Source organism: Salvelinus sp. IW2-2015, linkage group LG19 (assembly GCF_002910315.2).
Source record: "Salvelinus sp. IW2-2015 linkage group LG19, ASM291031v2, whole genome shotgun sequence".
Classification (NCBI taxonomy): domain Eukaryota; kingdom Metazoa; phylum Chordata; class Actinopteri; order Salmoniformes; family Salmonidae; genus Salvelinus; species Salvelinus sp. IW2-2015.
The window spans coordinates 3,389,572-3,401,580 of record NC_036859.1 but is presented as its reverse complement, the minus strand read 5'-3'; the positions used below and the strand labels follow the sequence as shown (position 1 = coordinate 3,401,580).

The following is a 12,009-nucleotide window of genomic DNA, read 5'->3' as shown; positions in this document are numbered from 1 at the left end:
CAACATGATGCTGCCAACCCTGTTCTTCACGGTTGGGATGGTGTTCTTCGGCTTGCAAGCGTCTCCCTGTTTCCTCCAAACATTATGGTCATTATGGCCAAACAGTTATTTTTTTGTTTCATCAGACCAGAGGACATTTCTCCAAAAAGTACAATCTTATTCCCCATGTGCAGTTGCAAACCGTAGTCTGGCTTTTTTATGGCGTTTTTTGAGCAGTGGCTTCTTCCTTGCTGAGCGGCGTTTCACGTTGTGTCGATATAGGACTCGTTTTACTGTGGATATAGATACTTTCCTCCCGCATCTTCACAAGGTCCTTTGCTGTTGTTCTGGGATTGATTTGCACTTTTCTCACCAAAGTACGTTCATCTCTAGGAGACAGAACGCGTCTCCTTCCTGAGCGGTATGACAGCTGCTTGGTCCCATGGTGTTTATACTTGCATACTATTGTTTGTACAGATGAACGTGGTACCTTCAGGCGTTTGAAATTGCTCCCAAAGATGAACCAGACTTGTGGAGGTCAACAATTTGTTTTCTGAGGTCTTGGCGGATTTCTTTTGTTTTTCCCATGATGTCAAGCAGAGAGGCACTGAGTTTGAAAGTAGGCCTTGAAATGCATCCACAGTACACCTCCAATTGACTCAAATTATGTCAATTAGCCTATCAGAGGCTTCTAAAGCCATGACATAATTTTCTGGAATTTTCCAAGCTGTTTAAAGGCACAGTCAACTTAGTGTATGTAAACTTCTGACCCACTGGAATTGTGATACAGTGAATTATAAGTGAAATAATTTGTCTGTAAACAATTGTTGTAAAAATTACTTGTGTCATGCACAAAGTAGATGTCCTAACCGACTTGCCAAAACTATAGTTTGTTAACAAGAAATGTGTGGAGTGGTTGAAAGTTTTAATGACTCCAGCCTAAGTGTATGTAAACTTCCGACTTCAACTGTATTAAGGATTTTTCAATCTGCTATACATGTGAATGCTTTGTTTCCATAATGAATACAAATGTTTCTGACGTCTTTTTTCTGCTACCATTATATTTATTTTAGCTATAGATATAACAACATTTCAACCATTATGGTTTAAGGTCAACCATTATGGTTTAAGCTCAACCATTATGGTTTAAGCTCAACCGTTATGGTTTAAGCTTGTTAGGTTACTCATGTAAAAGTGAATCAGCAGGCATTGTCTTATTTTTTTGTAACTCATGCTGCATTCATAACCAAGTGGGAAGGTGTAAATTACCAGTTGTGAAGTCGTAAATACCAGTTGGATGCGTTCAAATGGTTTGAACTCGTTTAGAAAATGCTAATTGGCTAATGGCCAACAAGCTGCATCAATTATAAACTAAAAGTACAGCTATCATGTTTGTAATTAAATGTTCAAAAATCATATTAATATATTGCTTTTTATAAATAATGTTTCGTTGTTACTGCCTGTTATCAAGGTATTTCGTTAGTAGGTGACGTCAGAGGCCAGCGTGTGGGAGAAGTCGGAACTCAAGATTTATAGACGAGTTTCCCACTAGTTGGAGGGGCATTCAAGTGAATTTTGCCTTGTCTTGATTCCTATAGGAGGCGGGGTCTGATGATGTCACTGGTGATGTGGGCGGGTTCTGGCAGCATGTGGAGACGGGTCTCCGTGAGCATGTGGTTCGTCTGCGTTCTGATTTGGCGCTGAGCAGACAGGAGAGCAGAGAGCTGCAGGAGAGACTCATGGTGTCTGAGGCCACGGTCCACGCACAGGCTGAACAACTCAAGGACTACAGGGAACTGCTGAGTGAGTCATCATACACCTACGCCGAAAACATACATGCATACCACAGGGTGCTGCTACGGAGAGGACTGCTCATAATAATGGCTGGAAATTAAATACAGTGTAGCTGATTCACTTCATTGAATCACTCGATGTAATTTACTCAATGAGTAATGGTTCTCACGCACACTCTCACAGCAGAGACATCAGTTGAGCAGGACAATAAGCAGGTCCAGGTGGACCTACAGGACCTGGGCTATGAGACGTGTGGCCGTAGTGAGAACGAGGCAGAGAGAGAGGACGCCAGCAGCCCGGGTAACTGAGCTGTGTCTCCTTTATTTGTCTCTCCAGTCTCACCTGTCTTTTCTCTCGCTCCTGTCTTGTCTCACGCCTCTCTCACCTGTCACCTCACTTACAACGTCACCTCTCACTGCTTTTATCTCACTTTGTCACTTGAGACATCTCAACCTCACCATACAGTACCTACTTGACTTTTCACACACACCTCACCTGTCACTACCTTGCCTGTGTGATGATCTGTACAACTTGTTAGTCTCTTTCTGTATCGCTCCTCCCTCAGAGTTTGATGATCTGGAGATGTGCACCCCACTGAGCCACCAGCAGGACTATGAGCGTGCCGGGGTTTGGTTCCATGGTGATGGGGGGGTGGGTGGGGCTTATGATGAGGGGGAGGAGTCAGTGACAGGCTCTCTACAGCAATTGGTCCAGGACCTGCGTTCTAAGCTGGCCCGCTGTCACAAGGTGATTCGTGGGTTGCAGCTACGTGTGCGTTCACTATCCACCACCAGTGACTACGCATCCAGTCTGGAACGCCCCCCGCGCAAGGTACATCATATACATACAAGACCTGATTGATTGATTGATCAGTTGATTGATTGCTTCAGTGTCTTGTTCGCTTCTTGCTTCATGGGCTGATATGACATTTTCTGTGACTATTCAGTCTTTTCTCTCCTCTCTATCAGGTGAACTGGGCATTCGAGGCCTCCCCGGCCCCCGGGGGTGTGGAGGAGGATGAGGGCTGGATGTCCGACAGCCTGGGGCCTCGCATGGAACCCAAGCCCAGCCGGGAGCTGCGAGAGCTGATGTCCCGAGTGGCCTCACTGGAGGCGCAACTCAAGAGCTCCAGGCTGGAGGGGAAAGGAGGGGCGGTGGAGGAGGGGAAGTGTGCTACCTGGCCTGGGTGAGTGGAGAAATAGAGAGAAGAAATTAAGGAAGGAAATAATGATGGCATTGACTATGATAACAATGATAATGGTAATGATAACTGTATAATGATAATGGTGATGATGACTATGATAACAATGATAATGGTGATGATGACGATCTCTGTCTTTTATGTCTTGACCCCTCCTATTCCTCCCTCTCTGCACAGGAAGTACAACACTCTGATCCAGGCACAGGCCAGGGAGTTGTCCCACCTGCGTCAGAAGATGAGGGAGGGCCGCGGCGTGTGTCACATCCTCACACAGCACCTGGGAGACACCACCAAGGTATGACACTCTGACGATCTCTCCACAGATTAGGACATTATGTACCACAGTGATTGAATCAAATAAATGTAATTGAAATAAATGAAAAATATATTTAACTATTAACTGAATGTGGTTGATTCGACAGGCGTTTGAGGAGCTGCTGCGTGCCAACGACATCGACTACTACATGGGGCAGAGCTTCAGAGAGCAGTTGGCACAGAGCACTGCCCTGGCACAACGAGTGGGCACCAAGATCAGTGGGCGTGAGTGTGGAGAACACACACACACACACACACACACACACACACACACACACACACACACACATTCCCTGATCTTCTGTCCTCCCTTTCCTCTCCACTACCCCTCCATCTCTCTCCTCAGGCGACCGTGCTGAGCTCCATGATGATAAGATGGGCCATGAGCTGCTTGCTTTACGGTGGGTTTTTATGTCCTAATGATGTGTCTCCAAAATGGTTATACAACTTGTATTGGAACTTGATTGCGGTATTTGAGCTCTGTGGTGGATCTTTCCAGGTATATGCTGCTGGTTTGTGGCCTGTTTTCTGGTGGCCTATGTCTGTGTGTGTGGTTATGTCTGTCTGTACGTGTACACTACCGTTCAAAAGTTTGGGGTCACTTAGAAATGTCCTTGTTTTTGAAAGGAAAGCACATTTTTTGGCCATTAAAATAACATCAAATTGATCAGAAATACAGTGTAGACATTGTTAATGTTGTAAATGACTATTGTAGCTGGAAACGGCAGATTTTTAATTGAATATCTACAGAGGCCCATTATCAGCAACCATCACTCCTGTGTTCCAGTGGCATGGTGTGTTAGCTAATCCAAGTTTATCATTTAAAAGGCTAATTGATCATTAGAAAACGCTTTTGCATTATGTTAGCACAGCTGAAAACTGTGGTTCTGATTAAAAGCAATAAAACTGGCCTTCTTCAGACTAGTTGAGTATCTGGAGCATCAGCATTTGTGGGTTCGATTACAGACTCAAAATGGCCAGAAGCAAAGAACTTTCTTCTGAAACTCATCAGTCTATTCTTGTTCTGAGAAATGAAGGCAATTCCATGCGAGAAATTGCCAAGAAACTGAAGATCTCGTACAACACTGTGTACTACTCCCTTCATAGAACAGCGCAAACTGGCTATAATCAGAGTAGAAAGAGGAGTGGGAGGCCCCGGTGCACAACTGAGCAAGAGGTCAAGTACATTAGAGTGTCTAGTTTAAGAAACAGATGCCTCACAATGCCGCAACTGCCAGCTTCATTAAATAGTACCCACAAAACACCAGTCTCAACCTCAACAGTGAAGGGGCGACTCTGGGATGCTGGCCGTCTAGGCAGAGTTCCTCTGTCCAGTGTCTGTGTTCTTTTCCTCACTCTTAATCTTTTCTTTTTATTGGCCAGTCTGAGATATGGCTTTTCCTTTGCAACTCTGCCTAGAAGGCCAGCATCCCGGAGTCACCTCTTCACTGCTGACGTTGAGACTGGTGTTATTTTAATGGACAAAAAACTTGCTTTCCTTTCAAAAACAAGGTCATTTCTAAGTGACCCCAAACTGTTTGAACGGTAGTGTATGTCTTGTAGGAACTGAGTAAAGATCTGTAGCAAAGGATGAGATAATCAATCTCTCTCCCTCTCCCTAGGCTGAGTAAAGAGCTACAGCAGAAGGATAAGATCATCGAGTCCCTCCACACCAAGCTACAGCAGCGCTCCGACACCCCCTGCAGCAGCCATGCCCACTCGGAGACCACTGACCAATCAGACAGGACCTCCTTTGTGTCAGACGAGTGCCGGACCAATGAGGACCTGGAGCTATGCTCAGATGTGGATGAAGCCAGCGAATACGCTCAGGAAGAGCAGGAACAGGGGGCGAGAGATGGCCCAGGAAACACAGGTATAGTAGCCACTTAAACTTAGGTAATGTGCTATTCATAGACACATACTCTAAACCTCCCTCCATCCTCTTTCCAACCTCCTCTCATCCCTTTCACCACTCTTTTTTCCAGACCTCCACCACTCCCTCCCTCCACCCTGTCTTAAGTCCTCCAGCAGCTGTCCTAACATGCTGTACTCCACCCCTGAGTTGGTCAGTCAGACTGGTCCTATGTCCTGCTCCCTACCCGCCTCCCAGTCCCTCCCCGGTCTGTATCCTAACCATGACCCCTGGCATATGGCCTTTAACCCCCAGACCAGGACCTTGTCTATGGAAGCGATGCAACAGGAGCTGGTTACACTGCCCAGACAGATGACTATGAATGAAAGTGAGCAGAGTTAGCGTTAGCATGTGTTTTTGGAGCATACTAACTGAGGGACAGGCTTGTTGCTATGGATTGTGGGAGTAACAGAATGGAGTAGAATCTGTAGCATGTATTCGTGTGATACCGACAGGGACAGCATTGGCTGGAGTAGTGGCTTTATAAATACATGTGATTGATTGGATGATGTTAGGGCTAGCATAGCATGCCTAGAGTGGATCAGGATGAGACCGCGAATAGAGTAAAAGACTTGGTGTGGATGTGTCAATGTTGGGGTTGAGAGATCCTAGACTAGAGACTCCAACGAGGAAGATTACTCAGTATGGTGTTCTCCAACTTGTGTTTGATGATACAGTACCTGCTTCTGGTCCAGGTATACTGTAATACCCTCTAACAAGAATTCTTTCTCTATAGATGGTATTACAGCATACCTGGACCAGAAGCAGGCTCTCATTAAACACAAGTTGGCGCCATATCACCTTAAAGTAACATCAAAAACAAATATGGAATTGATTTCAGGTGAATTGGACATCATTTTTTAAAACATGCCCACATGCCCCAATCACTTCCATTGATTGTTAGCGTGTGGTGGCTAAGGTTAGCTGAAGGTTGTAGTGGCTGTTTAAAGAAAAATGAACCATGGATTACAGTTTATCTTGGCCCATAGACTACTTTCAGGGCGAGGAACCATCTAACATCAAGTTTTAATTTAGTGAACTACTCCTTTAACCGCACCTAAGTTTGGCTCATAAATACAGACTCTGGCTGTGTTTCTGACATCTCTCCCATATCCATGGTTTCAGGCTTTGTGGTTCCGCACGCCAACGCTCTGTCCAACCTCGCACCAGCCGCACACCACCAGCCAGACCACTCCCCTTACGGCCAGATTACCCATCATGCCTTTTACCCACACCAGCTAGGCAGCCGACCCGCGGGCCAAGCCCTGAAGGCCACCACAGACCTGGTGGAGAATGCTGCATTGTGGGATATGGAGAACATGGTTCAGCCAGCCAGGGTTGGGTCATCAGGAAACGATTCAAAAAACAGCTTCACTGGTATGAAGACCCCTTTCCATTAATCAAATGATTTTCCATATAAATTACAAGTTATGTTTATTCATAGGGCACTTGAAAGATTTCTCTTTGAACTTATCTTTGTGTGCTAATCCATGAACTTCAACGTTGGATGAACTTCACATAGTGGCTAGACACTATTTTACAGCATCTCGTTTCATCTATGACCAAGGCGTGCACAATATGCACTGTGCACAAAGATGCTGATGTAAACAAGAATCTGAACTCTCGTCTCCGTCCTGTGTTCCCCAGGTGTGGACCTGATCGAAGAGCACCTGAGAGAGGTGCGGTGTCTGCGTCAGCGTCTGGAGGAGACCATCAGGACCAACGAGAGGCTCAGACAGCAGCTGGAGGAACGCCTGGCCACCACCGGCCGCGACGGAGGAGCCCCCACTAACATCTACATCCAGGGGCTGGACTCTGTCAGCCAGCTGTCCAATGAGATCAGAGTCCTGAAAGAGGAGAACCTGGCTCTCCAGGCACAACGGCAGGCCAGCTCAGGTACAGCATCTCACCAACCCACGCTGTGGTCAACATGGAACCGCATTCTGCATATTTTTTCTATATGGCTGAATCATTTAATCTTGTTCCAAAGGATCGGATGTAGTGTCTAACTTTGCCCCGCCATCATATGTGGTTCCCCTCAGATACGTGTGAGGAGGCGGAGCAGCTGCGTGAGGTGGTGGTGACGGGGCGTGCCCGCCTGAAGCAGGCGGAGCTAGAGGCGGAGCAGTGGAAGGAGGAGCTCCGGCGGCTGCAGACACGCAGCCAGGAGCAGGGACAGCAGATACACACACTCAGACAGGAGCAGGGACAGCAGATACACACACTCAGACAGGAGAGGCAGAACAGCCATGACAAGAACAATAGGTGTGTGTGTAGGGTGTGTGTAGGGTGTGTTGTGTGTTGTGTGTGTGTGTGTGTGTGTGTGTGTGTGTGTGTGTGTGTGTGTGTGTATTCACCCTGTATCTCTTTCTGGTCTCCAGGCTCCAGCATGAGGTGTCCCTGCTGCAGCAGCAGTTGTGTGAAAGCAGGGAGCTGCTCCACTCTCTGCAGAGTGAGCTGCAGGTGTACGACAGAGTGTGTGCCAACACCAAGGGCAACCAAGGTCAGCTTACTCACTTTATCCACAAGCTAGTGGTTTCATATAGCACTGCAATTCAGGAGGTTGCCTTTATATCAATGCTCAGCAATGGAAACATTTGTTAAAATATTAACCTAACTTGAGATACGTGCACATAACTGGGACATTTGCATATATCAGACACTGCTTGCATAGAATTCCAAATTACACTCAGAAGTTCCTGTTTTGACTTTATACTTGCTGTGGGCCTACGACATTCAGTGTTATATTGACTGACACTATTATTGTGATTTTCAGGGTACCTGTGTGAGGGCCAGTACGTTGGGGTCCCTGCCTTGCCCGTGGAGCTGGGGGAGCTGCTAGGGGAGGTGAGGAGCCTCAGAGCCCAGCTCCAGTCCAGTGTCCAGGAGAACAGTGTCCTGAAACAGATGGAGCTCCACAAACACCTGGAGCAGAAGCTGGGAGGTGGGGTCCACGGAGGGGTGGGGGTCATTGGGGGGATGGAGCCCCCTCGTACCCCGTCTCTCAGTGCCCTTACAGACAGCCCCCAGAGGGACAGCCTCTACAGACGGCAGCTACTGCATGGTAAGGGCATGTTGTCTGGTGTGGTTTGGGGTTACAGTATGGAAATACATTTTGATATCAGCTTGAAAGGCACCAATACTCAATACCAGCCTAAGCTTAATCCTAGGCCCACTCTTCAACACTATCAATAGGACCAACCGGTTTGTCTCATGTAAATCCCATTGAACTGACTGATTGCTGTGTTTAATGAACTAATAACAACAGACATTTTTTCTTTATTGAAAGCATTATCATTTAGTGAATGTTGAATGTTCAGGGTTGTGTGTGTGGTGGCCGAGCATCCCTGTCTGTCTGTGTGTGTGTTGTTCTGCAGACCCAGCTCCGTCTCCCCCGGTCAGAGACATTGGGCTGTTTAACTGTGGATCTCCATACCACGTTCTCTACACAGACCTGGAGGAGACCCCGCTCACTGCCAATGGTGTGACTCTAACGCTAACTGCATCCTGTTTAATCACGCTGTGACAAATGGGGAAATGAGAGTTGTACATATCGGATTTTTAAATCTGTAGGATTTTACATAAGTCTGGTTCTAAGGTTAAAATAGTCCAGGAAGGATGTTATTCCGGATGTTAATCCCTCTCATTACCTCAAAAAACCAAATAATAATCTCAAATTCTCTCGTTTACCCGTTAGTCTGACACTAAGCCCTTGTCTCTCCGTCTTCCTCCCCTCCTACAGATCTGGACCCCCACTCAGAGCTGGAGGGTGACGCCCCGGACGGCTCGTTCTCTAACCGGAACGGGCGCCATGCCATCGGGCACGTGGACGACTACAGCGCTCTGCAGCAGCAGGTCCTGGAGGGGAGGAATCTGGTCCAGCGAATGGAAACAGCCCTGCAGGCATGCCTCAGCCAATCAATGCTGGAGGGCAGCCAGGACCAGGTAAGAGGAGGTCAAAGGGAAAGTAGAACTATTTGCGCCAACAACTGAACTGGAGATGACCTCATCTCGAAACCCAGAATCAAATCATGCGCGCTGGCCACCTACTCAATGTAAACAGTCTGTCACTACAGCTACTTTCAGGAAATTGAAGGTGTCTAGCTAACTGTGTCCGTGTCTCTGTATAGGTCCTCCTGGACTATGGGTGTGTGAGGAGTCTGCTGTCGAACACCAAGACCCTGAGACAGATCCTAGAGGAGGTTGTGTCCCTGACGAAGATGTTTTGGAGGGCTGCCCTGCCCAGCACAGACCGTTCCACCCATAACCTTAAGAAGGTGCACTGTACATTATTTACTACCAGCATATTATGAATTATTTCGTTGTAATTGGTGGTTTGTCAACCATGTGGTGGCTGTGAGGCACTCTATTGGTAATGCAGGTTGCTAGGCAGAGATATGAACTGTTGTTTCGTTTATTGTTTGATTGAAATATTGAGTTGATTGATCATTGTATTTATTGATTGATTGCTGTGACCCATGCAGGAGCAGTGTATGCAGGAGGAGATTCTGTCTCTGAGAGGGCGTATCTCGGAGCAGGGGGAGGTGCTTCAGGGAACATCAGAGACTGAGGAGCACCAGCCGCACCAAGGAAAGCATGGAGCACTTCATCGTCAACCAGCGTGAGTGTCTGTGTGTGTTTGTGGGTGGGTGTGGTCTCGTGTCCAGTGTGTGTGTGTTTGGTCTGGTGTCCCAGTGTGTGTGTTTGGTCTGGTGTCCCAGTGTGTGTGTGTTTGTGGGTGGGTGGGTGGGTGTGTGTGTGCGTGTGTGTGTTTGGTCTGTTGTCCAGTGTGTGTGTGTTTGGTCTGGTGTCCAGTGTGTGTGTTGTTTGGGTTTGGTCTGGTGTCCCAGTGTGTGTGCTTTGGTCTGGTGTCCCAGTGTGTGCGTGCGTGGTCTTATGTCCCAGTGTGTGGTGTGTTTGGTCTGGTGTCCCAGTGTGTGTGTCTTTGGTCTGGTGTCCCAGTGTGTGTGTGTTTGGTCTGGTGACCCAGTGTGTGTGTGTTTGGTCTGGTGTCCAGTGTGTGTGTGTTTGGTCTGGTGTTCCAGTGTGTGTGTGTTTGGTCTGGTGTCCCAGTGTGTGTGTGTTTGGTCTGGTGTCCCAGTGTGTGTGTGTGTTTGGTCTGGTGTCCAGTGTGTGTGTGTGTGTGTGTGTGTGTGTTTGGTCTGGTGTCCCAGTGTGTGTGTGTGTGTGTTTGTCTGGTGTCCCAGTGTGTGTGTGTTTGGTCCAGTGTGTGTGTGTGTGTGTGTGTGTGTGTGTGTTTGGTCTGGTGTCCCAGTGTGGTGTGTGTGTGTGTTTGGTCTGGTGTCCAGTGTGTGTGTGTTTGGTCTGGTGTCCAGTGTTGTGTGTGTGTGTGTGTGTGTGTGTGTTTGGTCTGGTTGTCCAGTGTGTGTGTGTGTGTGTGTGTGTGTGTGTGTGTGTGTGTGTGTGTGTGGTGTGTGTGTGTGTGTGGTGTGTGTGTGGTGTGTGTGTGTGTTGTGTGTGTGTTGTGTGTGTGTGTGTGTGTGTGTGTGTTTGGTGGGTGTCGTGGTGGTGTGTGGTGTGTGTTTGGTCTGGTGTCCGTGTGTGTGTGTGTGTTGGTCTGGTGTCCAGTGTGTGTGTTTGGTCTGGTGTCCCAGTGTGTGTGTGTGTGTCTGTTTGGTCTGGTGTTCCAGTGTGTGTGTGCGTGTATGTTTGGTCTGGTGTCCCAGTGTGTGTGTGTGTGTGTGTGTGTGTTTGGTCTGGTGTCCCAGTGTGTGTGTGTGTGTGTGTGTGTTTGGTCTGGTGTCCAGTGTGTGTGTGTGTGTGTGTTTGGTCTGGTGTCCAGTGTGTGTGTGTGTGGTATGTTTGGTCTGGTGTTCCAGTGTGTGTGTGCGTGTATGTTTGGTCTGGTGTCCCAGTTGTGTGTGTGTGTGTGTTTTGGTCTGGTGTCCCAGTGTGTGTGTGTGTTTTGGTCTGGTGACCCAGTGGTGTGTGTGTGTTTGGTCTGGTGTCCAGTGTGTGTGTGTGTGTGTTTGGTCTGGTGCCAGTGTGTTGGTGTGGTGTGTTTGGTCTGGTGTCCATGTGGTGTGTGTTTGGTCTGGTGACCCAGTGTGTGTGTTTGGTCTGGTGTTCCAGTGTGTGTGTTTGGTCTGGTGTCCCAGTGTGTGTGTTTGGTCTGGTGTCCCAGTGTGTGTGTGTTTGGTCTGGTGTCCCTGTGTGTGTGTGTGTGTGTGTTACATAAAAAGGTCCTAGTTAGATGTTTCTTCTTATTGTGCATTTCACCTTTTCATTGCAGTATCAAGGACTCGCGATGTGCTGAAAAAAGCAAGGACTAACTTGGAGGTAAGAGATTGTCATTTTCCTCAATACATACTCTATGTTGTATACCAAAGTATTCCCATCTTGTATACCACATAAAATGTTGTTCATGTGTTGTGTTCAGTTTCTGGTTACCCTGTCCTAGTGTCAGTACTGTATCTCTAGTGTTGTCTCTGTTTTGCACCCTCCCTGTCTGTTTCACCTGTTCCTTCATCCTGTGTTTGTCTCTTCCCTCCTTCCTCCTCCTCCTCCTCCTTTCCCCTGAGTACCTCCAGAAGAACGATCGGAGGATGTCCTCTCTAAGCTCCTCCTCTTCCACTCCTTATGCCGGTAAATGGTTTGGCACACTGTGGCTTGGCCTGTTGTGCCTGTCGTGCTGTGTGACATCACAGTTTTACCATCCAATCAAACAATAATATTTAAGGACTATCATATAAGTCATACAAATGGATGAATATAAGTCGTAGAAACCAATGCCTTGTCCTAAATCAACACCTCAATGGGGTTTTTATCATCCATAGAATTATATTTA

The 12,009-nt window shown here is 47.5% G+C and overlaps 1 protein-coding gene across 1 annotated transcript in view; it reads left to right on the top strand.

Annotated features, from left to right (window-relative positions):
* The window catches only part of LOC111979006 (myomegalin-like), a 36,360-nt gene that overhangs the window by 18,529 nt on the left and 5,822 nt on the right, over positions 1–12,009 (top strand). Inside the window, 21 exon segments of the mRNA XM_024009274.2 lie at positions 1,578–1,782; positions 1,957–2,073; positions 2,339–2,604; positions 2,742–2,959; positions 3,152–3,269; positions 3,397–3,514; positions 3,636–3,690; positions 4,912–5,162; positions 5,275–5,529; positions 6,327–6,578; positions 6,849–7,097; positions 7,244–7,466; positions 7,583–7,704; positions 7,978–8,265; positions 8,579–8,683; positions 8,944–9,146; positions 9,332–9,478; positions 9,686–9,759; positions 9,761–9,822; positions 11,455–11,501; positions 11,753–11,807. Coding sequence (XP_023865042.2) covers positions 1,578–1,782; positions 1,957–2,073; positions 2,339–2,604; positions 2,742–2,959; positions 3,152–3,269; positions 3,397–3,514; positions 3,636–3,690; positions 4,912–5,162; positions 5,275–5,529; positions 6,327–6,578; positions 6,849–7,097; positions 7,244–7,466; positions 7,583–7,704; positions 7,978–8,265; positions 8,579–8,683; positions 8,944–9,146; positions 9,332–9,478; positions 9,686–9,759; positions 9,761–9,822; positions 11,455–11,501; positions 11,753–11,807 — 3,430 coding nt within the window.